This window comes from Microtus ochrogaster, chromosome 7, assembly GCF_000317375.1.
Source record: "Microtus ochrogaster isolate Prairie Vole_2 chromosome 7, MicOch1.0, whole genome shotgun sequence".
Lineage (NCBI taxonomy): Eukaryota > Metazoa > Chordata > Mammalia > Rodentia > Cricetidae > Microtus > Microtus ochrogaster.
The window spans coordinates 20940727-20964882 of record NC_022014.1 but is presented as its reverse complement, the minus strand read 5'-3'; the positions used below and the strand labels follow the sequence as shown (position 1 = coordinate 20964882).

General features: G+C 50.2%; 2 protein-coding genes across 4 annotated transcripts in view; one reads left to right on the top strand and one right to left on the bottom strand.

Moving 5' to 3' along the window:
• The window catches only part of Fam222b (family with sequence similarity 222 member B), a 61355-nt gene extending 43047 nt beyond the window's left edge, over positions 1 to 18308 (top strand). For 2 of the 3 annotated variants that reach the window (XM_005349475.3, XM_013347411.2), the window contains exons 2-3: positions 4804 to 4925; positions 12684 to 18308. In XM_005349475.3, the coding sequence (XP_005349532.1) occupies positions 4844 to 4925; positions 12684 to 14290 (1689 nt within the window). In that variant the 5' untranslated portion in view covers positions 4804 to 4843 and the 3' untranslated portion in view covers positions 14291 to 18308. Of the gene's footprint in view, positions 1 to 4803; positions 4926 to 12683 lie in introns of those variants that run through there. The other variant, XM_026780244.1, reaches the window with a different exon arrangement.
• Positions 18309 to 18382: 74 nt separating this feature from the next.
• On the bottom strand, positions 18383 to 24150 carry Traf4 (TNF receptor associated factor 4). Its single transcript, XM_005349474.2, has 7 exons — positions 23943 to 24150; positions 21181 to 21232; positions 20493 to 20597; positions 20260 to 20421; positions 20013 to 20174; positions 19774 to 19929; positions 18383 to 19537 (listed from the first exon to the last, which is right to left on the bottom strand). The coding sequence occupies exons 1-7, from the start codon at positions 24083 to 24085 to the stop codon at positions 18905 to 18907; spliced, it is 1413 nt and encodes a 470-aa protein (XP_005349531.1). The 5' UTR covers positions 24086 to 24150; the 3' UTR covers positions 18383 to 18904.
• Between the last annotated feature and the right edge of the window lie 6 nt (positions 24151 to 24156).

Here is a 24156-nt window from a genome sequence, read left to right as displayed (position 1 = left end):
ACATCCCCATTGTCTCAGTGTGTGGGTGCACCCCTCGCGGTCCCGAGTTCCTTGCTCGTGCTCTCTCTCCTTCTGCTCCTGATTTGGACCATGAGATTTCTGTCCGGTGCTCCAATGTGGGTCTCGTAAAAGCCCTTTTTATTTCAGGTTAAGACTGCAGTCTGTAAAATTACATAGACTGTAGCTGAACTGAGGGACGTTTTTCCTTCTTAAAGGTAGCAACTTGATGTATAAGCCAAGCTGGCCTTGAATTTGCAACAGTACTTCTGCCTTGACTTTGTAGTGCAGGAATTATAGGCATGCGCCACACCAGGCTTCCTTGAAAGCTGTCTGGGGACTGAAGAGATATCCCAAGGTTAGAGCATCTGTGTCAAGTAGCTCACAACTGCCTCTAATTCCATGTCTAAGGAGGTCTGACACCTCTGCCTTCTGTAGCACCTTTACATGAGTATTACATGAATATATCTATGCGTTCACACGCAGAATTTTAAAAACAAAAAAAAAGACAAATCTTAGAAACAGCCTGCCTGGCTGAGCAGTGGTGGCTTTAATATCTTTAATCCCAGCACTCGGGAGGCAGAGGTAGAGGCAGGTGGATCTCTGAATCTGAGGAGAGCCTGGTCTACAGAGTGAGTTCCAGGACAAACAGGGCTGCACAGTGAAACCCTATCTCGAAAAACAAACAAATAAAATAACTTGTCTGCCCGACATCTGATGTGCTTTGCCATAGTCGGTGCGAGTTAAGGACTCTGGGGGGCACATGCCTTAAATGTGCATGGGTGGAGGCAGAATTAGGCAGATCTCCATGAGTTCAAGGCCAGCCTTGAACATAGCGGACAATGAGGACTACTGAGAACTCAGTGGCAATGGTTTTTTGATCCCACTGCACGTACTGACTTTGTGGGAGCCTAGGCAGTTTGAATGCTCAGTGCTAAATAGTAAGACTGTCTCAAAAACAAAGTGGAACAAAAAAGACTAAATATTCTAAAATGTAAAAATTTTCTATCTCTATCATTTGTGCCGACCATTGGGAGTTTTAGTAGTGCACCAAGTTAGGTGCTAGAGTGTGAAGATACAGGCAAGCTACCAGCCTCAGTTTCCCCCAGAGGTGATTGTTCTGTCATCCAGCAGCTTTTCATGGGGGACTAGGAGCCTTGAAAATCAAGTGCTACACGATTGTAATCTTGAATGATATTTCATCCGCATAGTTTGACACCTTCCGAAGGACATTGTGGAAGATGATAAGAATCCAGCCTGTGTCTTACCTTAAGGAAGAAGTTTATCATAGTGTCTGCTTTTCACTTTCTCTGGGGGAAAACCAACAGACTTAATTCAGACATAAATAAGCTTTGTTTTGTGTATACCAGAAGAGTGGAGATGTTTCTTAACTGTGTGCAGTCTTCACCCCTCCCCCTTGGTTTTTTGTTTTGTTTTTCAAGACAGGATCGCTCTTTGTAGCCCTGGCTATCCTGGAACTTGTTATGTAGACCAGGCCGGCCTCAAACTCAAAGATCCACCTGCCTCTGCCTCAAAATTTCTGGAATAAAGGCACGCCTGACTCCATCTGTAGTCTTAAAGTAGTTTTCAGGGCCAGGCAATAGCAGAAGTGCCTATAGATACTGCCTCAGAGTTCACAGAATTGAGACATCTCTTCATTTTCAGGACCTGGCATTTTATAGATGAGGAATGAGATGACTCATTAAATTGCAGAAACAGAGCACTGAGTGAGTATTTACTCATGGGAATACAGTTATAGTGTTAATCCCAGTTTTTCTCAGCGTAGTGATAGGAGAGGTGACTCTGTCTCTTGGAGTTCCCTGTGTGTCTTGGTTGACTAATGGGACATTTATAACTTTGAAGAATCAGAAATGTGCAGTGTTCCACATTTGGGTGTAGTTGACCAGAACCTGGAACAGGGTTCCTCAACCATTATGAATATTGATCAACCAAACCACAGTCAACTAAATAATGCACGACCATAAGGGTAAATGCTTATTGGATGGTCTGGTAGCAGTGTTCTGACGAGAAGCGACTCACATAGATGAACCCTAAAAGCCGAGATTTCTTTAATATTGCAAGGTTTTCTTTTGTATCTATGTTAGTGTAGAACATATATTTCAAGGGCTGGTGATGTATCTCAGTAGTTGGTCATTTTCCTAGATTGCATAAGAAATCTTATGTGCTCCAGCGCCACACACACCTGGCTTTCAGAACTCAAGCTTGTTATATGATATAATGGACATATTTGTAAAACCTGGACTAGTTGTCTCCAACCAATGTGACTTGGTTATTTGCGTTTTTTAAGGACATTCATTTTTATCAAACAGATTAAAATATCCATAGATAGTACAGGCTAGCTTGGAATTTAGCATCCTCCTGCCTTTACCTCTGTGGTGCTGGGATTATAGGAGCTCAATAGGTGGCCTTTGTTTTATTTGAGGTGTTTCTACTGTACCTGAATTGTTTTGTGTTGTTCTTGAGACAAGGTCACATTCTGTGGTTCGGATTAGTCTGAAAGTCTTGATTCTCCTGTGTCAGCCTGTGTAGTGCAGGGCTCGTGTGCCGCCATCTGTGGGGAGGGTCTCATCATAGAAGGATGTTGAGTTTTGTCAGCGGATAGTGTGTCTTTCATTTGATTAGTGTGGTTTCGTCTTATCTCTAGGTTTATGTATGTTGAATCATCTTTCTGTCCTTGATATAAACCCCACTTGGTTGCAGCAGGTGATTTTTGTAGGGAATTTTTCTGTGTGTGTTCGCCAGGGATAGTCTCCTGGAGGTTTGTTTTGTTTTAAGCATTCATTTGTGTGAACGGTGTGGGTGCTTCCATGGCACAGAGTGTCAGCTCTCTCCTTCATAATGTGGGAGCTGGAGATGGAACTCAGATTAGCAGGAGGTGCCTTTACCTGCTGGGCCTTAGATTCTTCCTGGCCCTCCCTGAGGTTTCCTTACAGTGTTCTTGCCCTGCTCTGTTGTCAGGGCAGTGCTAGCCCATGCAATGAGTTTGAAACATTTCCTCTTCTAGTTTTCAGAAGTGTTTGATAAGACTGGCACCAGTTGTTCATTAAGTGGTTAGTAGCATCCTCCTGGTTTCTTCTCAGTGTCTTGCTCTGGGCACAAAGTCAAATATTTATGAGCAAAATCCCACCCAGTCTGACACCTCTGCCCTTGATTATGAATGTGATTTAAAGGTCACTCCTTCTCTGTGTAGCTCTGCTCAGGTTGCAGTGACCACTCCCGACCGGGCGTTCAGAATTCAGGCCTGTTCTGTAATGGAAGGTGGATGGGTAGCTGCTTGCAGTGGTGGCCTACTCGTGTTTTTAGGACACTCATCCGTGGAGATTAAAATACAGAAACAAATGATACTTTTCAACATAGTGTAAAACTAGCACATCTACCAGGGCGGAGTGTAATAATAGTAATGACACAGACAAACTGAAAGCTCGTGCCTTGCAGACTTGAGAGCCAGGGCTCAGTAGTCAGGAGTGGAAGAGAACTGCAGCCCAGGGTTCTCTCATTTCCACAGTGCGCTTTGTGACACGTGTGTGCCCTCACATTACCAATAGTAAGGAAAACCTCCTAAAAATAGGCAAAATTTGTGTCCAGGCCTTCTTTTCCTTTTGGATATAGGCATTTTAATAGCCTCTAACTGTGCGCGCGCACGCGCGCGCACATACGCACGCGCACACACGCGCGCACACACACACACACACACACACGCCTGGACCAGCCCATCCTCCACCTGCGCCAACAGTTCTCACACACGCACACACACTAAAAGTAGATTTCCAAACTTCTCAAACTCCATGTGTTCAGCACCAGCACAAACATAATTTGTAACAGTCTACAATGTCAACAAAGTCAGGAGTGTGAACAGAAAGAGTGTTAAAAGAAAATACAGCTGCTTGGTTTTTTGTTTTGTTTTTTTGAGTCCAGTATGGGTGAACATAAACAGGGATTCAGATTGCCCTGAATGTTATGTTCCAAGTAGAAATAGTCTCATATACTTTATCGTCACATAACCAAGACAGTCATGAGTAAATGCATTGATGGAAACGTCGCTAGGGGAGGCAAACAAACAAGTCAACAAAGCTTCTGATAGCGGACTAAAGGTAATCTAACATCATTGCAGCCCTGGATCCACGGCATTCCACCTCCACATTGAGCAAGTCAGTCAGTCCATCTGCAGGGTCTTCAGTGTAGGTGTAGTTTTTTCAGAGACTGAATCGGGAGAACATGGAATCACAGACTTTGGCTACATTAAAAGCCCATCCCAAGACGGGTGGTGGCGCAAACCTTTAATCCCAATGCTTTGGAGACAGAGACAGGCAGATCTCTGAGTTCAAGGCTAGTCTGATCTACAGAGTGATTTCCAGGATAGCCAGGACTACACAGAGAAACCCTGTCTTGAGAAAGAAAAAAAAAATCAGGTGTGAAATGTCTTTGAAATCCTTCACTGTACTTCTAGAAGCACTGCATTGCCCTGGTCCCCAAAACTGCAGGCCTAACCCTGCAAAGCCAGCGCTCAAGCGTTACAAAGACATGTGTTTACGTTGCTAGCTCTCGCCCGTTTTATTCCTTCACTCACACATGTACCAAGTGCAGTATCACTTTTGCTGTGTTAATGGTTGAGAGAGAACCGCTGCTGCAGACAGAATTCTAGGTAAGTTTTTAACCAGCGTGCTGTTAATTAAGTTGCTCATCTGTCCACACTTGGCACTCTGCCTACCATATCAGATGTCCTTGTACCTTCCTTGAAGAAGTTGCCCTACGTCCCATGACCTTACTGTTTGTTGTTCATTACAGTGTGAGCCACTGCCCCATGCTGTGTTGATGCTGGTCTGCCATGCTAGCCTGTCTACCCGGGCCAGGTGATCTGCCCTTTCAGCTTCTTTCTCACACGCAGATGAACACTGGACTTCAGAAATGTAAGTAGGCTGGATTCCCACGGAAGGGTGTGCGCTTCTGTTTTGTCCTACATGAGGGCTGTCCCAGCATCACGTCTGTGATGCACTGACCATGACTTTTGCTACTTCCAAGATATTCATGAGCTGACATTGCAGGACAGCAGGCACAAAGGCCCTGTCAGCAGTGCAAGATACTTTCAGATCCTACAGTTCCCAGTGTGTATGAACTTGTTACTGGCAGCCTTCTGCTCACAGCAAAGCCACAAGACGCTTCAGTGGATGTGTATCATAGGACCCTTCAAAGAAATGTTCCCTTTGAACCCTGAGAGCAGCTGACTGAAAACTCATTGTCCAGCTCACTTTTGTTTCTAAAGTGACTGTGTACACTGTTGGTGATTTCTTAATCTCTGAATATGGTCTACCATGGAAGCAGACAGCTCTCTTTGACTTTGCTCTCTGCCCCGTGAGCCAGCATGACTTTTGCTCATAGAAATAAACTTTACCCCCAGGGGTCAGGAGCTGACTTCCTTGGTTTCTGTGGGTGTGTTTGTCTACTAGTCTATGTCCCGCCTGATTGGACCTCTGAGAACTGTTAGATTCCTGTCTTAACTGCATTATTTCAGAGCTTTGTAATTCATACTTTCCCCCAGCTTCCTACTTCTGTCTCTGCACTACATGATAGGCGAGGGAAATAGTCTTAATTTCTGACTTTCTCTTACATATATAGTGTCTAAGTAAAAACAGCCCTGAATTTGGAATAAACCTTTTTAGAGCGAAACGGGGCAGCTGGTGAGGCAAGGGAGCTTTCTTTAATGCTGTGCAGTTTACCCAAGTTCTTCATGGCAGCCATTAGCAAACTTCTTCTGTAATTGTCAGAAGCCAGTATTTTGAACTTTGTGTGTCATCTACTTAGCTCTTCCATTGTAGATCAGAAGCAGCCATAGACAGCATGCCTAGTGTAGTTTGTCTCAGTCACATTTCCTACAGAAGCACATGGAAGCTGCACCAGGCGGGCGTGGAGCAGTCAGTTACTGTGAGTTTGTAACCAGCGGTTAAAAACAGTCTTCATGGTGTGAAGTCAGCCACTCGGAAGACTGGGGCATGAAGATCTCAAGTTCAAGAACATCTAGGCAGCTTAGCTCTTGAACCGTGTGTAAAAATAAAACAAGAGGTGAGCATGGTGGCACACAAGTTTAATTCCCACCATTTGGGAGGCAGAAGCAGGCGAATATCTGGGTTCAAGGCCAGCCTGGTCTACATAGCAAGTTCCAGGCTGGTGAGGACCACCCAGTCTCAGAAAAGTGAACAAAAAAAGAAAAATTTAGTTGGCGCTGAGGGTGTAGCTCAGTTTGGTGGGTGCTTGACAAAGCCCTGTATCTGTTCTCAGCACCAAATAAACCGGGCATGTTGCTACAGGCCTTTAATTCTCGGTACTTGGTAGGCAGAGTCAGGCAGAACGAGTTCCAGGAAAGCCAGGGCTACAAAGAAACCCTGTCTCAACCCCTCTCCCCCAAAAAGAAATCAGCAACAATAAACACCTACTTGGACCTCACGTCCTTGGTTCTGAATTTGTCTGACTCTGGAAGTCGGTCCTGCTGTGCAAGCTTCCTCAAGGAGCGTTTCTCTCTCCCACCCTCCGTCCCTGGCATGCTCTGGAAGTACTCAACCACACAGATAGACCTCCTGACCCATCTTTTCCCAGAAATTGTAATTTTTGGAATTCTCTTTTTTCCTTAACCTCAAGCCCATCTGCGCCGGGCGGTGATGGCGCACGCCTTTAATCCCAGCACTTGGGAGGCAGAGGCAGGCAGATGCTCCAAAACCACAGAGAAAACCTGTCTCAAAAAAAACAAACAAACAAACAAAAAAAAGCCCATCTGCTCACTTTTCTAGCTCAGCACCAGGACACAGCAGTGGCCACAATAGTCGGCGCAGTGACCGAAACAATCAAGGTCTTCTCGTTGTCCTTTTTGTTGTTAGATTGTTTTTCTGTTTCTGTTGGTTTTTTTTTTATAAATGTTTATTTATTTATTATGTATACAATATTCTGTCTGTGTGCATGTCTGCAGGCCAGAAGAGGGCGCCAGACCTCATTACAGATGGTGGTGAGCCACCATGTGGTTGCCGGGAATTGAACTCAGGACCTTTGGAAGAGCAGGCAATGCTCTTAACCACTGAGCCATCTCTCCGGCCCCCTGTTTCTGTTGGTTTTAAGACAGATTTGTTTGTTTTGTTTTTCAAGACAATGTTTCTCTGTAGCCCTGATTGTCCTGGAACTTGCTTTGTAGAGCAGGCTGGCTTCAAACTCAAAGATCCACCTTTATCTGCTTCCTAAGTGCTGGGATTGAAAGCATGTGCCACCATGCCCAGCTTTAATCAGAGTCTTACTTAAGCATCCCAAGCGATCCTTCAACTTTGTAGCCACAAATGATTTTGACTCCCGATTCTCCTGCATCTGCCTCCCCAAGTGTTGGGATCACACGTGTACATTACCATACCTAGCTAGCATGCTAGCTTTTTTAAAATTTGGATGTCTATGGGTATTTTGTCCCATATGTCTATTATGTACTGCTTGCATTCCTGATGATCACAGAGGCCGGAAGGGGGCATCAGATCCCCAGAAATTAGTGTAGCAGATGGTTGCCAGCTGCCATGTGGGTGCTGGGAATCGAACCTGGATCCTCTGGAAGAGCAACTGGTGCACTTAACTACTGAGCCATCTTTCTAGCACCTAAGATATCATTTTTTAGTTTACCTTCTGCATGCGGAGCCTTGGGAGGGCCTGGAACAAATACTGAAATGACTTTATTTCTTCAGATATCAGCATGCCCCCTAGTGGAAAAGCATTACTGTGAGTTAGGTGCTCTATTACACTTTTTACATATGTTTGTTTTGTTGAGTTTGAGCTTCATCATGTTGCCCAGGATGGTCTCAAACTCCTGGGCAGTGATCCTTCTTTCCTAGCCTCCCAAATAAGAAGACTACAGGGTGTGGGGGTGGGGGTGCGTGCGCATGTTGTAAGTAGCTATATTGGTGCTAGGAACCAAACTCAGTCCTCTGGAAGAGCAACCAGTGCTTTTAAGCCATCTCTTCAGTCCCCACATATATATTTTTAAATTTTTATTTTACCTTGTGGGGTTTTTGTTTGTTTTGTGTTGTACTGTTTTACTTTGTTTTCATTTTTGTTTGTTTGTTTGTTTGTTTTGAGACAAGATTTCTCTGCAGCTTTGTAGCCTGTCCTGGAACTCAATACTTTGTAGATCAGGCTGGCCTCAAACTCATGAAGATCCGCTTATCTCTGCCTCCTGAGTGCTGGGATTAAAGGCGTGCGCCACCACAACCCAGCTGCTACTTGTGTTTCTGTATGAACTGTGTGTGTGCTTGTATGGGTATGTGTGGAGATCCATGCATGTTTCTGTGGTACATTTGTGAAGTTCAAAGATAATTTTCAGGAGTTGATTTCCTTTCACCCTGAGTTCCTAGAATCTAAATTAGGTTGCTAGGCTTGCACAAAGAGTAAGAACTTTACCTTCTGGGCCTCTCTGTCCTATTCAGTAATTCTTTTTTTTTTTAATATTTATTTATTTATTTATTTATTTATTTATTTATTATGTATACAATATTCTGTCTGTGTGTATGCCTGTAGGCCAGAAGAGGGCACCAGACCTCATTACAGATGGTTGTGAGCCACCGTGTGGTTGCTGGGAATTGAACTCAGGTCCTGTGGTGCTCTTAACTGCTGAGCCATCACTCCAGCCCCCTATTCAGTAATTCTACATGGGAGACTCTTCTTGCTCTTTTTGTTAGTTTTCAGAGACAGGGCGTTCCTCTAACCCAGGATAACCTGCCATTCATCAGCTGCTAGAGTTCAGAGTACAGTGTGAGTCAGCGGATCCTGCTCCTTGCTGTCTTTCACTTGGCGCTTGCATGTCACATGACTATCCATTGCGTGTCACATGACTATCCATTGCTGGGCCAGCACTTGCTCCTGTCAGACTCCCTGTGGATTCCACATTTCTGCCACACCTCAAAACAAAAGGAAAACCAAGGAGCTGCCTGGAGGAAACTGGATTTACAAACCAGACATACACACTCCCTCCCTGCCTTAGATTAGGCAACTGCTTTCTGACATTTAACTCAGCTTGAAGTTCCGGGATCCTACATTTGCTGCTTCCTTGATCTGTTCCTTTGTTCTGACTGTGTAGAATCTGCCTAACCTGCTTTTCTTGAATAGCTATAAACAGCTAGGATTCATGTTCACACCAAATTTTTCCTGCTTGAGTCTCTCAATATTAGTAATTTTGTAACATAGTAAAGGTTTCATTTCTATTGACAAATGAGGGCCACACAGAGTCTTCAGTTGTTAGATGGTAGAGCCGTAGTTTGACGTTAGGTGGAAACTGTTGTTCTAGCCATGGATCGCCAGTTCTCTATGCTGCCCTGTGTTTGTATTATAACTGTACCAGCTATTTAAGACAGCTTTTTCTGTTTAGATAAAACCAAAGATGTATTATCTGTGGTTAGTGGAAGTTGTTCCGGAAGTAAGGTGCCTGTGAGCCTGTACACATGGGAGGGGCACCATAAGAACACGCTCACACCCCGTATTTAGGTCAAGGATTCAAGCCCAAGCAGAACTACATAGTGAGCTCTTATCTCCAAAAACCAAATAGGAAACCATGCCTCTAAATCTAAGCATTTGAGAGGCCATGGCAAAGGAATCAGAAGTCGGGAACAGCCCGGTCTGCATTGTGGGACCTTGGTTGAAAAGAGCAGTGTAATGTGGTGTGATGGTGGTGGCATCAGAAGTAGAGGCAGGCTGGGCGGTGGTGGCGCACGCCTTTAATCCCAGCACTTGGGAGGCAGAGGCAGGCGGATCTCTGTGAGTTCGAGACCAGCCTGGTATACAAGAGCTAGTTCCAGGACAGGCACCAAAACCACAGAGAAACCCTGTCTCCAAAAACAACAACAACAACAAGAAAGAAGTAGAGGCAGAAGGGTAAGGCTTTCAAGGTCAGCATGAGGTATCAGAGACCCAGAAAAAGAGGAAAAGGTCTGTGTTGGGTTTTTTTAATTTTTTTAAGGACTAAGCTTAATGCTTGCTTCTATCTAGTATGGCGCGAATGGTGGTTATTCTGGAGTAAGGGCACTCTTGTTCAGTGTGCTAGTCACTCAGGGATCTTCCCCAGCAGGAGTTCCCCGTCTGCACCCTCCCTCTGGACCTTTCTTCACGGTCAGCATCAGAAGAATGCCACGCTAGGAAAAAACCCTGAGGAGTGATGCTCACTTTGAGCCGAGAACTTCAGTCCACAAACCACTTCTCATACCAGGTCCTCTGCGCAGATCTCAAGTAGAGGTGGAGAAACAGGTCTACATGTTCTGTCTGAACTAAATAAAGCCCAGCACTTTTGGCTCCTGTTGCTCAGGGAGGTCCTAGTTGTTGTTTTGGTGATACTGTCCTGACACTCCCCAGCTGTGCCGCCTGTCTAGGGAGGCACTGTGCTGGGGTCAGCAGCAAAATGCTACTGTCTGTAGCAGCCTGGTGAATGCTTGCCGGGAAGGTTTTTTTGTTTGTTTGTGCGTTTTTTATTTTTAACTCAGGATCTCACTCTGCAGCCCAGGCTGGCTTGGAACTCAAGGCCAGACTTCTGCTTCTGTCTCCAACTGGTAATTGCACACACTCTGTGTGTGTGAACCACCACAGCTCAGCCAGCTTGAACCTGGGACCCTTTCTTCTTTTTCTTCTGTTTTCTTTTAGGAATGGTGTTGGGACGGTTTCCAAGTCAGGTTTTCTCTGTAGCCCTAGCTGATCTGGAACTCATTCTATACCAGGCTGGCCTCGAACTCAGATCTGCCTACCTCTGCCTCCTGAATGCTTGGATTAAAGCCATGTGCCACCATGCCTGGCAGAGTTCTCCAACCTTTAAATCTTGTAGTAAATTACACTCTATAAATGATGTGACTTACCATCATAAATATACATTGGGGTGACTTGTCCATTCTTATGCTCAGCTATTTTTTATCTTTCCTGGATGCTTTCCTCCTCCCCAACCCTTATGCTTAAAATCTATATTGTAATCTTTTCATGAACCTGCTAACTCTGCTTCATACTCACTGTTCCTGAAATTCTCCTCTGGTGAAGCCCAGGAGTCCTTAGTAAAGATCCTTCAGGACAAGGGGGTTCTTCAGGGCACTGCCAGGGCTGATGTAGCCATGCCCCTGTGCTTGCTGCTGCTGCTGCTGCTAACTTCAACAATAGCCAGGTGTATGATTGAGTGCTTCTGAAGTTGTGTTGTCTGCAGTGTTTCCGGGACACTAGTGTTTTTTCTAAGAGCTCTAGGGCATTAATGTTGGTGCACTGACAGTAAGAGAGGCTGATAAGATGGAGACACAGGCGGGACTGGCTACATCTCTATCCCTGCGCTGCTGTTATGATTATGAGACCACATATTCATTTCTCCTATACTTGAACTTTTTCTTTCCCTGCTTCAGAGAAGAGCAGTTTCTACCCAGTTCTTCCAACATGCTTCTCTAAGTCTGCTTCTGCTCCATTTGATGCCCAGCGACGTGACTTTGAATGGAATCTTTGGGCCAAGGCCAACCAAAGCTACCAGCTGGGCACTTAATAGATTAGTCCTTGGTCTTTCCTGGCTGCTTTCTGCCAAGGGAGGAAGCAGGGGAGAGTCAACCAGCTGAGCCCAGGCTCTGTGCCAAGCCATTTTCCTTCTGCTTCGGGCAGTGTGTATACTTACTCATTCAGCAAGTGTTAATGATGTACTTTTTGTGTATGCTTAGGGTAGACCCCTTCTCGTAGAGAAGAAAACAGCAATGATCCCTTGTAGGGAGGGAGTCTGGCATACTTAAAGAGCTCTTGTCGTGGGAAATTTTTCTTTCTGGATTGGAAACCCAGCATCCGCTGGAGCCCCTCGATGGGAAGCCCCGGATATGAGAACAAGGAGAGTGCTGCCATTAATGAGGCACAATGAGTGGATATTCCTGCAGTCTCCACAGGAAGGCCAGCTCCTCCTCTTTCCTTTTGGACAGTGACAGACTGGGTCCCATAGATGTAGAGATGGTCTGAATCCTTTATTCTCAGCCCCTCCCTGCTGCTGTCACTTGTTGTCACCCTCCCTCCACACAGGCAAATAAATACAGCCTTTTGATCTCCAACCAGTCGGGCACCAAATACACTGTAAACAAAAGTGAGCTTGTGAGTGGGAGACATTGGCAGCTTCCTCGTCTTCTCCTGAAAAAGTGTCTTGTTCTCTGTGCCAGATGGGCCTGCCCACCCATGGGCATGGCACCCCAGCTGCTCTGCTGGCCACTGCAGACTGAAGGACCTTTACCAGTGTCACAACTCACTGAGGAGGGCGCTGACAGGCAGCGCCATGATGGCGGGTAGGGACGGAGCCCCGCGTTCTGAAGAGCTCTGGTGATGTCTGTGAGAACTGGCTGAATGGGCTCTGGATCTCCAAGCTGGAGTCCTGGAAAGTTGCTTTGCCACCCTGATCTTTAGAGACCCATAAAACAGGCTCACAGCACACCTGCCTCCTGTGGTTGTAGTGAGGGTCATTTAGACAGCCTCTCCCCTAGTGCCTGGTTACTGTACACACCCAGTGAGTTTCAGCTGTGCCGAGACTCTGGGGACTGTGACTGACCTCGAGTGAAGGCTACAGATGGCTTCAGCAGGCTCTAGAAAGGCTGGTTGGCTTGGACTGATGAGCCCCTCCTCTCTGCTCTCCTTCCCTCTCTCTCTTTCTCTCTCTCTCTCCCTCTCTCTAGGGGACACTACACAGAAAATGAGAACTGCTCACTATCCTACCCCAGCCGAATTGGACGCGTATGCTAAGAAGGTCGCAAACAACCCACTGACTATAAAAATCTTCCCCAACAGTGTGAAGGTTCCTCAGCGGAAACACGTTCGTCGTACTGTGAACGGCCTCGACACATCAGCCCAGCGCTACAGCCCCTACCCGACTCAGGCTGCCACCAAGGCAGGCCTGCTTGCCATTGTCAAAGTGCCAGCCAAAAGCATACTCAAGGACTTTGACGGCACCCGAGCCCGGTTCCTCCCTGAGGCCATCATGAACCCCCCAGTGGCACCCTATGCTACTGTGGCACCCAGCACTTTAGCCCACCCCCAGGCCCAGGCTCTGGCCCGCCAGCAGGCCCTGCAGCATGCACAGACCCTGGCCCATGCCCCTCCCCAGACACTGCAACACCCTCAGGGTATACCACCACCACAGGCACTGTCTCACCCTCAGAGCCTCCAGCAGCCTCAGGGCCTGGGCCACCCTCAGCCAATAGCCCAAACCCAGGGCTTGGTCCACCCACAGGCCCTGACTCACCAGGGTCTCCAGCATCCCCCTAATCCCTTGCTGCATGGAGGCCGGAAGATGCCAGACTCAGATGCCCCCCCAAATGTGACCGTGTCTACCTCAACTATCCCCCTTTCAATGGCGGCCACCCTGCAACACAGCCAGCCCCCGGACCTGAGCAGCATCGTGCACCAGATCAACCAGTTTTGCCAGACGAGGGCAGGCATCAGCACTACCTCAGTGTGTGAGGGCCAGATCGCCAACCCCAGCCCCATTAGTCGCAGTCTGCTCATCAATGCAAGCACCCGGGTGTCGACCCACAGCGTCCCCACACCAATGCCTTCATGTGTGGTCAATCCCATGGAGCACACCCACGCGGCCACAGCCGCGCTGCCTGCTGCAGGTCCTGTCAACCTGCCCACAGGCATCTCTCGAGCCCCTACTGGCTACGCTAGCGACCTCAAGCCAGTTACCTGGAACCAGCACCAGCTGGCCCACCTACAGCAAATGTGCAGCGAGGCTGGTGGGACACCAGCCCCTGGCCTGACAGGCAAACATACAGCAGGACGCGAGTTGGCAGGGCCCGGTTTTGTGGGCAAGGCCCCTGCCTACCCGCAGGAACTCTGCCTGGCGCAGTCCTTCCATCTGAAGCCTTCCCTGGAGAAGCCGACCCCATCCCCACCTGTCAACGGCCTACCGGCCCCACTGGCCTATCCCAATGGTCACTACTTCCAACCCCTGTGGAATAACATCCTACCAACTCCCAATAGCGACAGCTCGGGGTCTCAGGACCTCGCCATGCCGTTCCATGCTGGGCAGCCCACAGGTGCACCCCTCGACTGTGCAGCAGCTCCTGGGGCCCACTACCGAGCGGGAACTGGGGGTGGGCCAGTGGCAAGCCAGAACAGCTTGATGCAAACGGTGGATTACCTGAGTGGGGATTTCCAGCAGGCCTGCTTCCGAGAACAGAGCCTGGCCATGTTGAGCAAGGCCCACCGAGCCCCTGGCACCCGAGCCCCCGATCCCACAGATAGTCGAAGTCTTCATATTCAGCACCCAGGGTATAGATAGGGAGCTGTGATGCCCTCCTCAGGCAACAGGCCATACATCACCCTTCTAGGCTTAGTCTTACTTTGAAGTAACTGGATAGTTTCAAAGTTTCACTGCTCCAGTGTGATCATCCTTAGATATCTAAGGAAGGGAACTTGGCAGGGTCCATTTGGGGGCAGAAAAAGGTTCTTTCTCCTCCCACTAGCTACTACTCCTGGTTTTCTGTTAGAAGCTAACTCTGTCTCAGCACCTGCCTGTCAGTCAGTCTCCACCTTGACCACCTGTTGCTCTTGCCATCTTTTGCTGAGATTGAGGTATGGCTGAGGAAAGTGACCTAGAGCCTTAAGTTAGGCTTCTCTGTCTGGGACTAAGAAGCCAGACTTTCTGAGTGCTCTGGAATCTAATTCTTTAGTCCCATAAAGATGTCAAATGAAAATACACCCAGCTTTCATCTTCCCCAGCTGCTCGAGGCTTGGTTCTGCATTTACGCTGCTCCCAAGTCACTGTACTTGGCCTTGCTGAAGCCTTGAGACTCAGAAAACCTTGGCGTTGGCATCTTAATTTTTGACTTCCTTTCCAGAGAAATGCAGTGGCCACCTGGCATTCCCAAGACGTCGCTGTTGCCTCTCTCCAGACTCAACTGCTGTCCTCATCCCTGCCTCCCTTCCCCCTTAAGGGAAAAAAAAAAAAAAGCAAAACAAAAACTACCTTACTTGAAGAATTAGATATAGGTAAAGGATGATCACATTAGAGTTTGGAATTAAAATCACCAAAAAAAAAATATTTAAAAAAGAAGTTAAACTGCATTTGGTTCTCTACACTGGCTAAGAATTACGGTCCACACTGTAAGTTTTAAACGTCACGTTTCTGTATGAATGTGGTTTGAGGAGCATTCTGTATGCGTGGCCCCACAGGTACACCCACTCTTACATTTTGCAGCCCTTCAGTTTAATGAAGAACAAAAAGAAAAACACAAAGCCTTAAGCTCTTTGAATTCTTCCTCTACCAAATGATCATGGTTCTGAGCGCTGCAGAGGGGCTTACATTGGAAACAGCCCCTCCTGCCCCTTGCCGGTTCTTAGAGCAGCTCCCACCTGTTCCAGGACCAGCGTGTCTCATTCCCAAGTGACAATTAGCTGTCTAGAAATTCACCACTTCTCTGTAACTTTAGGTTGTTTTGTTGTAAAGTTTTGCACCTGTCTTCTGTTGCACATTGGGCTTTAAAAATAACAACAAGCCCTTGCCTTTCCTCTTGTCTTTGGGGAATGTGAGCTGAAGGCCTTGGGTTCGTTTTCACTGTTCCTTAGCCAGAAATTCTGTAGTGATCTGAAGCGATGTGACTGAAGCTCAGCTTTTAAATTATGTGTTGGCAAGTTGCCTTATATTTAAAAGAAGGAAAAAGAAAAAAAAGGAAAAAACAATGTCTGAGTGTGTTATGCCAAATGATAGCAACATGAAGTCCTAATTTATTGTTTCCCTGCCATCTGTGAACACTGGTATTATTGCCCTGTCCCCAAGCCCCCAAACCTCTGGTGCAGCCTCCTCACCCAGGGCCCCTCCATCAGCAGATTTTCTGTGTCATATTTAATGAGCTCCAATATCTCCTGTGATGTCTTGCATAACCTCCGCTCCGATATTCTTGTAACTCCCCCCTCCCCAGATTTTAGGAAACTGACTGGACACTAACTTGGGGGCTTTCACACCTCGCTCCCACCTCTAGTCTGCATGGAAAACACATTGTGGTTCCCTTTCCCTCTGAACTACTGCCCCAGCTTTGATGTAAGGTCTTTCCTAGTTTGACCTGATTATTCCCCCTCACCCCCCAGCCAGCAATACGGGTCCAGGCCAGGGCCTCCCCTCCCCTCCACTCCGTGCCACCCGAAGGGAGTACCTGGGTCCCCTCTCCGCTCACCCCACCTGTGGTGGTTATGGGTGTGGTGCGTTTTTCTTTTTTAATTATAAACCAGTAAAACAGAAAACCTCCTCTTGACCTTGTCCTATTTTAATGTGGTGAATGCCTGAGGTGGTTTTTGTCTTGAGGACAGCCTGTGAAGTTCCCCTGAGTAAAAGGGGAATAGTTTGTTTCTGTGGTGGTGGCAATATCCTATTCATCCCTCAGAACCGCTCCCCAGTTGATCATTCCACACTGAATCCGTCCTTAGGTTATACCCGTACATACGGACAGTTTAGTTAAGCCCTCAGTGGAGGCCCACAGAGCCCTGCCATACTTCCACTCCAAGGGCCGTTGGTCCTAAGAGGTGGGCATCTGCTTTGCCATACAGTCAGTCTCCACCAAATTACAAACCTCCCATTTATTTCTTCTGACAGAGGTGAGAGGGAGTTCTGCTGTAATCTAAACAAGGAAGCGCCTCACCCTCCTTCACATTGCTCCATAGACAAATGGCAGAATTCTTTTATGGGGATGGGGAGGTCGCACTTACCTGCTTGGTTCTTACTGTTTGGCTTTGCCTACAGTTTGACTTGGTGTGGGGATCAGGGAAAGCTAATCAGCAGGTGGGAAAACACATGGACTTTGGAGTACCTTTCACGTGGTTTGCCTTCGGGCAAATGTTCTGCAAAGAAAGCCAGGCTGCCCACTGTCAGGTCTATGAGGCAGGCTGCTCAGGGCATCCACTTCGCGCCCTGGTGTAGACCCTGGTCTGAACCCCACGACAGCTTTCTGTCATGCAGTTAGTTGTCTTAGAACGTTTCTGAAATGCTGGGACAGTACTTTGGCCGTGTCTCTGCTAAAGCCCAAGGTTTCCAGGCTGTGTCTGGCAAGGTGTCATGAGGGACCACAGGGCCCTAGCTTAGTGAAAATACTAACCTAGGGGGGAGCTAACCAGCCCTCCTGTCTTCTCTCTTGGCTTCCCTCTGCAGAACAGCCTTACCCTCCTGTCTAGGCCCTAAGACTAACACTCTTCATTGGCTCCTGTCATGATCAGATTCCAAAACCAGTAGTTGCAAAATTTATTTTACCAGTAAGGGCAGATAACCCAAGTAACTCGGCAAAAGCATGCCCAGATTGGAGCTGTATGCCCCTGGTCATGAATCCAGGCAGTGGACATGTAGTTGAGTAGTTTGGGGGGTTGGGGCAGATGGACATAGAATCCCATACCCTATCCCAAGACTAGCTGAAGGGAGTCAATTTGCTTTTGCTCTTAGTTGACCAGTGAAATGTATATAGTTTGCAGCAACCATTCCAAACTGTACAAAAAGCAAATGAGATTACAGGTAAAATTCAAGTGCTTGGTCCAGCTCGAAGGCCCTTGTTGTTCCTGGAGTAGACTAACATTAAGTTCTTTTTTTTTTTTTTTTGGTTTTTCGAGTAACATTAAGTTCTTAATGTCAGGCACATGCAGCCTCATTAACTCTTCATGAAGGCCCATTTATTCTCATGGTAAAAGCTGTCTCACTTGACTCTCAAGCACAAGAAAGGCCCCAGAAAGCCAGGCAGCAGTAGTGTGTGCCTTTAATCCCAGCACTTGGAAGGCAGAGGCAGATGGGTCTCGTCTACAGGGAAGTTCAGGACAGCTAGGACTACACAGAGAAACCTGGTTTCAACAAAACAAAAAGATGGGTGTCCTTGGTGGAAGTACTTACACAAATACAAGAACTTGAGTTTGTATTCCCAGCACCTATGTAAAAGAACTGGACACAAGTACTCACACCTCTAACACCCTAGTGCTGGGTCAGTCAAGATCTTTGGAGCTCATTGGCCAACTAGTCTTGTGGAATCAGAGCGCTGGGGCTTTTGATCCTGACTCAAAGAGGTGGCAAGTAACTGAGTAAGACACTGATCATGGACCTTTGGCCTGTACGTGTGTATACACATGGTGAATACTGGGAAAGACACAACACCTGCCTAAGCAGAACGCTTGTCTTTGGTGAGGTAGTGACTAGAAGAAACGCCAGCCTTAGAAGCCGTCCCTGCATCCACCCATTGAACCACCAGAGGGCAGCTGCAGGCGGCATGCCCACAGAACGCTCGGTGCCAATTCCCATGTTGTCCACCAGAGGTCCAGCTGCAAACAGCAGCAGTTACCCCTTCCTTATGTGGAGCCCAGCCTCCCAGAACCCTAGCCAACTGGGAGGAGACAGGCTGGAATCAAGTTAATAAATACAATCCAGGATTTATTAAAAATCAGAGTTCCCCTGCTGTGCCCTCCTAGCACTGAAGAAATAAATAACCAGAGAGGGCGGCATTGGGTAAATGGAAAGAGAAATTCATCTCAAGGCAGATTCTTATAACTACCCTTCCCTTTTCCAATACCCCCCACCCCCACTATGGCTCTTGGGACATAGCACCTGAGCAGGCCCCTCAGTCCAGGTAGAATGTGGCTGGCACCAAGGCATGTCTGCCCTGCCCAGGAGGGGAGACAGGCCCTGGGATCACTTGTTTCCAGCCCTTGATAACCCCGAGACCTGCTCCCCCCAGGGGCCAGGGCTGAAGCACCAATTGGAGGCACCTGAGGGGTAAGGGTGGTGGTGGTAGTGGTGGTGGGGAGAAAGTGGTGGGCTAACAACCTAGGCAAAAGAAGCTGAGAGGGGGTCCGGCCCCCTCTCCCATTTCCGCCAGTGGCTGAGATCCTGTCCCACCCCCCCCTTCCTGCTTAGACCCAGAAGGCTGTACTCTCAGCTGAGGATCTTCCGGGGCAGTTCGACAGAGGCACGGATGAAGACTGCATCATCCCGCACATAATTTCGCTTTCGGATGTCCTGGTGAGAGATGAATTTAGGGTAGCCAAAGCCCAGAGAACTCTCATCCAGGGAGCCTCGCCAAGTGCCGGGCTTTTGGAAGTTCTTCCAGTTTGGATCAGGGTGGAAGGTCTCAGTGACATGCTGTGGCTTGGCCAGGCCTGGGTCACTCTGATCCAACAGGGAGAAGGTGACCCGACGGGCAAAGGGCCACTCAAGGAGATTGTCAAAGGCGCCTGGTAACACACGAATATAGATGGAGAGATGCGTGCCCTCTCCGCTGCCGTTGCCATTGAGGAATGCAGACACCTGCAGCTTGTAACCGTACTTATGTGTGTAAAAGGCCGGGCTGAAGCACTCCAGGTTAGGCTTGGCCTTGGCCTCTTGGAGACGGCGCCCATAGCTGCCGATCTTCCAGATGAGCACGCCATCACTGCCTATGGATAGCTCCTCCAGCTCTCTCCGCAGCTCCTGCAGCTCTTGCCGCTGCCGGCTCACCAGGGCACACATCATAGCCAGATGCGGCTTTACACTCTCCTCCACGTGACGTGCCATTGCCAGTTTAGGGCACTGTTGGCAAAACCCAACGCCATGGGGGAAGGAAAAAGTTACCAAAGAGGAAGGTCCAGGGGAGAGAAGAAGCAGATAGGGGTAGCGGGCTCCCAATTGCACAGGACGATGACAGAGGGTGCTGGGAAGCAGCAGGAGTTGGCTAGCGGGACCCATCAAGGCCTCAGCTGTGCCAGCAAATGGTCCTCTGTCTAGGACTTGAAGGGCTAAAGGGGGCCGAGAAAGGGGCATCTCACCCTGTGCTTACAGCCGGACTCCTTGAAAGGGCAGAGCACCAATGCAGTGCTGCAGCTATCCTTCAGGTGGCTGGGCAGGTCCTCCCGAGCCACGGTGCCCACGCCACACTGGTTCGGGCAAGGAACAGGCAACCGTGGACACTGGTACTGATGGCTCTAGGACCAGAGACAGAAGCAGTGGTCAATAACCGGACTCTTGTTTCCCAGTCTCAAAGCACACAGGTCAATAAGAGCCTCACCTGAATGGTGTCAAAAACAAACTCCTTGGTACAGTAGGCACAAGGCTGGGTGCGCTTGGGGCACTCAGAAGTGGCATGCTGGGCCAACAGTCGCCTCATCATGCGGGCACCACACTTGTTCTCACAGTATACACTCTCCTGGGGGCACATGCCCTCGTGACTCTAAAAATGGCACAGGGGCTGAGTTAAGGAAGGGATTCCTGGGCTCCTGGGTGCCTCACCCTCCCTTCAGCCTGGACCCACCTACCTCGTAGGCCTCCCCACTGAAGTCACAGCCACAGAATTCACACTTGAGGCGGCGCTTAGGGCAGTCGTGCTGCAAGTGGGCAGGCAGATCACGCCGGCTCAGCTTGGCTGGGCAGCGATTGGGGCAGGGGACTACATTGAAGCTGCAAGTGTTCAAGTGGCCCTGATGGGAGAGGCTCAGTCAGCACCGGCCCAGTGAGGGCTAGTCCCAGCTCCCCAGCCCAAGAGCCTCACCTGGAGGTGGCGAAGCGGCCCGCTCCAGCGGCAGCCCTCCTCACTATGGATGCAGCGGATAGGCAAACCTAACACTTGGACCTCCAGCTCTGGGTCTGGGTAGATCTGTGGGCACAGCACGGGGGGCGGGGGGATCAGCGAGGATCAGAGCATGCAGTAGTCACATTCACCCCAACTTTCAACTGAGCTGGTTGTGTCTATCAGCCAGTAATAAGCTCTTTAGCAAAGGATGAGGGACACAGGAGGTGGTATCTACTCAGACTTGGAACCCAGGGTCCCCAACATGCCTGCACAGGAACATGCTCTCTTCGGGGGGCACCCTATCACATTAGCCTGCTCAGGCACACCACCCCCCTCCTCCGCTTCCTTCCTCTGAGTGGAGGGGTCCTGGCCCCCAGCCACAGGTCTAACTTGCCACAGGAAGAGGGAGCATTTTTTACTGGCACAGAGCAGCTCTGTGCACCCCTACAGGCTGGGCATTGTGCCTGCCCCCAGGGCAAAACACAGCCTTCGTTTGCAAACTGGCCTGGTGGGAGAGAACAGGCTACCTTTGTGGGGGCCCGAGATCCTGGGGCTTGGGGTTGACACTGGCCCTGTGCCTGCTGGCTGCCAACACTCCAGCCTCCACCAAGGGCAACAGTCTATGTAACTATGTACCCAGACTTCCAACCTCGCAGTGTGGACTCACCTTGGCATAGTCCAGAGGAAGCTGGTCCTCAGGGCATTTGAAGACTCCTTCACTGAAAGGGGAGAAGGCAGGGAGGGTCAATGTTCCTCAAGCCCTAGGCCTCACTCCCTCCACCAGGGTCCCCACCCTCCCTTGCCAGGCCCCTTCCTAGCTAGCCACAGCTAAGACAAAGCGGAAAGCAGAGGTCAGAAGGACCCGCTTTTCAAGGGCACTGGACTACCCACAAAGGCTAGTCTACGTCCAGTGTGGACAGACACAGCTGCCTCAGGCAACACTCACCCAACAGGTGGCAGCTGGCATCCCCCCCCCCCCACCGGCAACAGCAGCTGGACTTGAAAGAAACAGGCAGCCTGCCACCCCCTTCCCCCAAAATGGTTTTCACTGCCATTCTGAAAGCTGATGGGCTGTACAAGGATGGGCTTGGATAAATGCCAGGGCTACCCAGCCTCCATGACTGTGCCAGGCCTAGAACAAGGGCAAAGGTCATCCTGAGGCCACTCTACCACCCATCTCCTCTCTGAGGGTGTGCTCCTAAAGTGAGGCCTTTGGTCCTACGTTCACTCACACCAGCCCTCACATCCCACCTGCCTTCATCACCTGAGGGCTAGAGTCCCTGCTCAGAAACGGAAAAAAAACAAGGAAAAAACCCCAGCCTCCCTAGCGAAACAGCACCTGGGGACGTCTGTCAGTTAACTATACAGTTCAGACAGGCTCTAAGGACAAGCAAGGCTTCTAAAACCTGGGACCCCCAACCCGTGCCAGCTATCCTGTCCCCTTCCCCCCAGTCTCCACCCAGATATTAATACCCAGAACCCGGTAACATGCTTCTTCCTGCCAGTATGCCCTAGCTGACCCCAACAAGACCTGTCACACACGACTGTCACAGCCCAGGCAAGACAAGGGCTCCCACAGCAGGGCAGAGGCCCCTAGGCATGGCATTCCTGGCGGATCTGAGTCAGGTAGGCGGGAGGCAGGCAGGCAGGCCTCAAGGCGGAAGCTGAGGCTACCTGGCAGCCCTGTTGTGAAAGCACTTTCCAGAGCCTGGGCAGTCCATACCCCAGGTGCCCAGTCCACCCCCTAGCACCTTCTCTTGGCCCCATCACTACTGGCTATGCCCTGGATGCTCAGGCACCAAACAGGTATGCCTACAACTACAGGGCTAGCAGCCTTTCTGGCTTCAGCAGGAGTGGGGAAAGAAGAGTGGACCAAGGGGGAGGGGGGTCCACTTGGCTGCTTCAGGAATGTGCTGACCCAGTGATTTTGGAGACAAGGGGACTAAGGCGAGTCCCTAGGCTTCAGGCAGAGGCTTATCCCGAAGCTTGGGGCCCAGCCAGGACAAAGGTTTGGCCAAGGCTATGGACAACCTAACTTGTAGGATAGGGTTGATGGGGGGGGGGGGGGTAGAGCCTGCTCAACCACCTCTAGTGGCCACGAAACACTCGATCTATGGGGGAGGGGAGAAGGCAGAGGCTGCTCCAGGCTGAGCAGTGGAGGCCCAAGCCCAGGGGAGAAGACAGGATGGGGGGAGGGGGCAGTGGGAGAGGAAGAGGGGATTTCCGGGAGGAGGAGGGGCAGAAGCAGCCTCGAGGGGACTGAGAAGGAGGTGAAGGAGGAGGGAAGTGAGCCTGACAGCCCCTCCTGGCTCCTTCCCCGAGGCAATAAGGGTGGGTCAGCTGGAGGAGGGGGCTGGCTCAGCTGGCCTCATCTGGAAACCAGAGGGCCAGGAAGGGAGCTGAGGAGACAATGGGCCCGTGTGTCTGTAGAGGAGTTAAGTGTGTACATTGCAGGGAGGAGGAAGGGAGAGAAGGGAGGAGGGGGTAGCACAGCAGCTTGAGCAGGAGCATATGTGAGAGCATGAGCCCGCGGCTGCTAGGAACAAAAAACAAAGAGCCTGCTGAGATTTCCGCCAGCCAGGATCTTCGGAGGGCAGCGGGATGGGGCTCTGAGGCAGAAGTCCCACACCGTCCCCTGCCAGTCCCCCTCGGACCGCGGCACCTCTCCAGGCGTCGAGGTTCCCCGATCTCCCCTCCCACGCCGCAGCCCTCAGCGGCAGGAGACTCAAGTCTGCACAGGGTGCCCAGAAATGTGACGGCTGCCAGAGGCGGCAAGGGTCCCGAGAGAGCAAGAGACATGCAGTACCAACCCAGGAACAAGTCCCCTTTCGCCAGTGTGCCCGACCATCCGTCATACTCAAGATCCCAAGGAGGGCTTCCAGTTGAGAGGCCAACCTCTGCTGAGTGACCACACACAGCCCGGGCTGGATTCCCAGCTAAGACCTCAACCGTGTGACCCTGGGCAAACCGCAGCCTTTCTTTCCGTCTCCGTGAAATGGGAGAACAATAGCGGCCGCTTTCTCAGCGTCAGAGAGAGTAAGAGGAGGGACCGGTGAAAACTCCCCAGGCTGGCAGCGCCGCGCGGGAGAGGCTTTGTCCTTCCCTTCCCTAAAGGATTCAAAGTTCAAGGCTGCGGCCGCCCGGGATCAGGTGTGTGTGTGTGTGGGGGGGCGGCCACGGGTCGGGAAGGGCGTCTATCCCACCTGGAGCTGGGCAGGTAGGACCCGGGCGACCTTACGCCTGGGTGCGTGGGGTCCTCCCCAGAGCCCTGACGTCACTGCCGCCCCTTGACATCATGGTGGGCGCTCCTGAGGTCACCGGGCGGCCGCGCAGACAAAGGCCCGACGTGTCTCCGGTCCGTGCCCTTCCCCGTGCAGTGCCCTCGCCCCCTGCACCGAGGCCCACCGCCCCCCCCCCCCGGGCTCGCACCTGAGGAACTCCTGCAGGCAGGTGTCGCAGAAGCGGTGGCCGCAAGTAGACACCTGCACAGGCTCGCGCATGGGCTTCCCGCACAGTGGGCACAGCAGCCGCCGCTTGGGCTTCTCCAGGAACTTGTAGTCGAAGCCGGGCATGGCGGGCTGGCGGCGGGCACGGGCGAGAGGGGCCGGGCACGCGGCGGCCCCACAGCCCGCGCCTCGCTCCG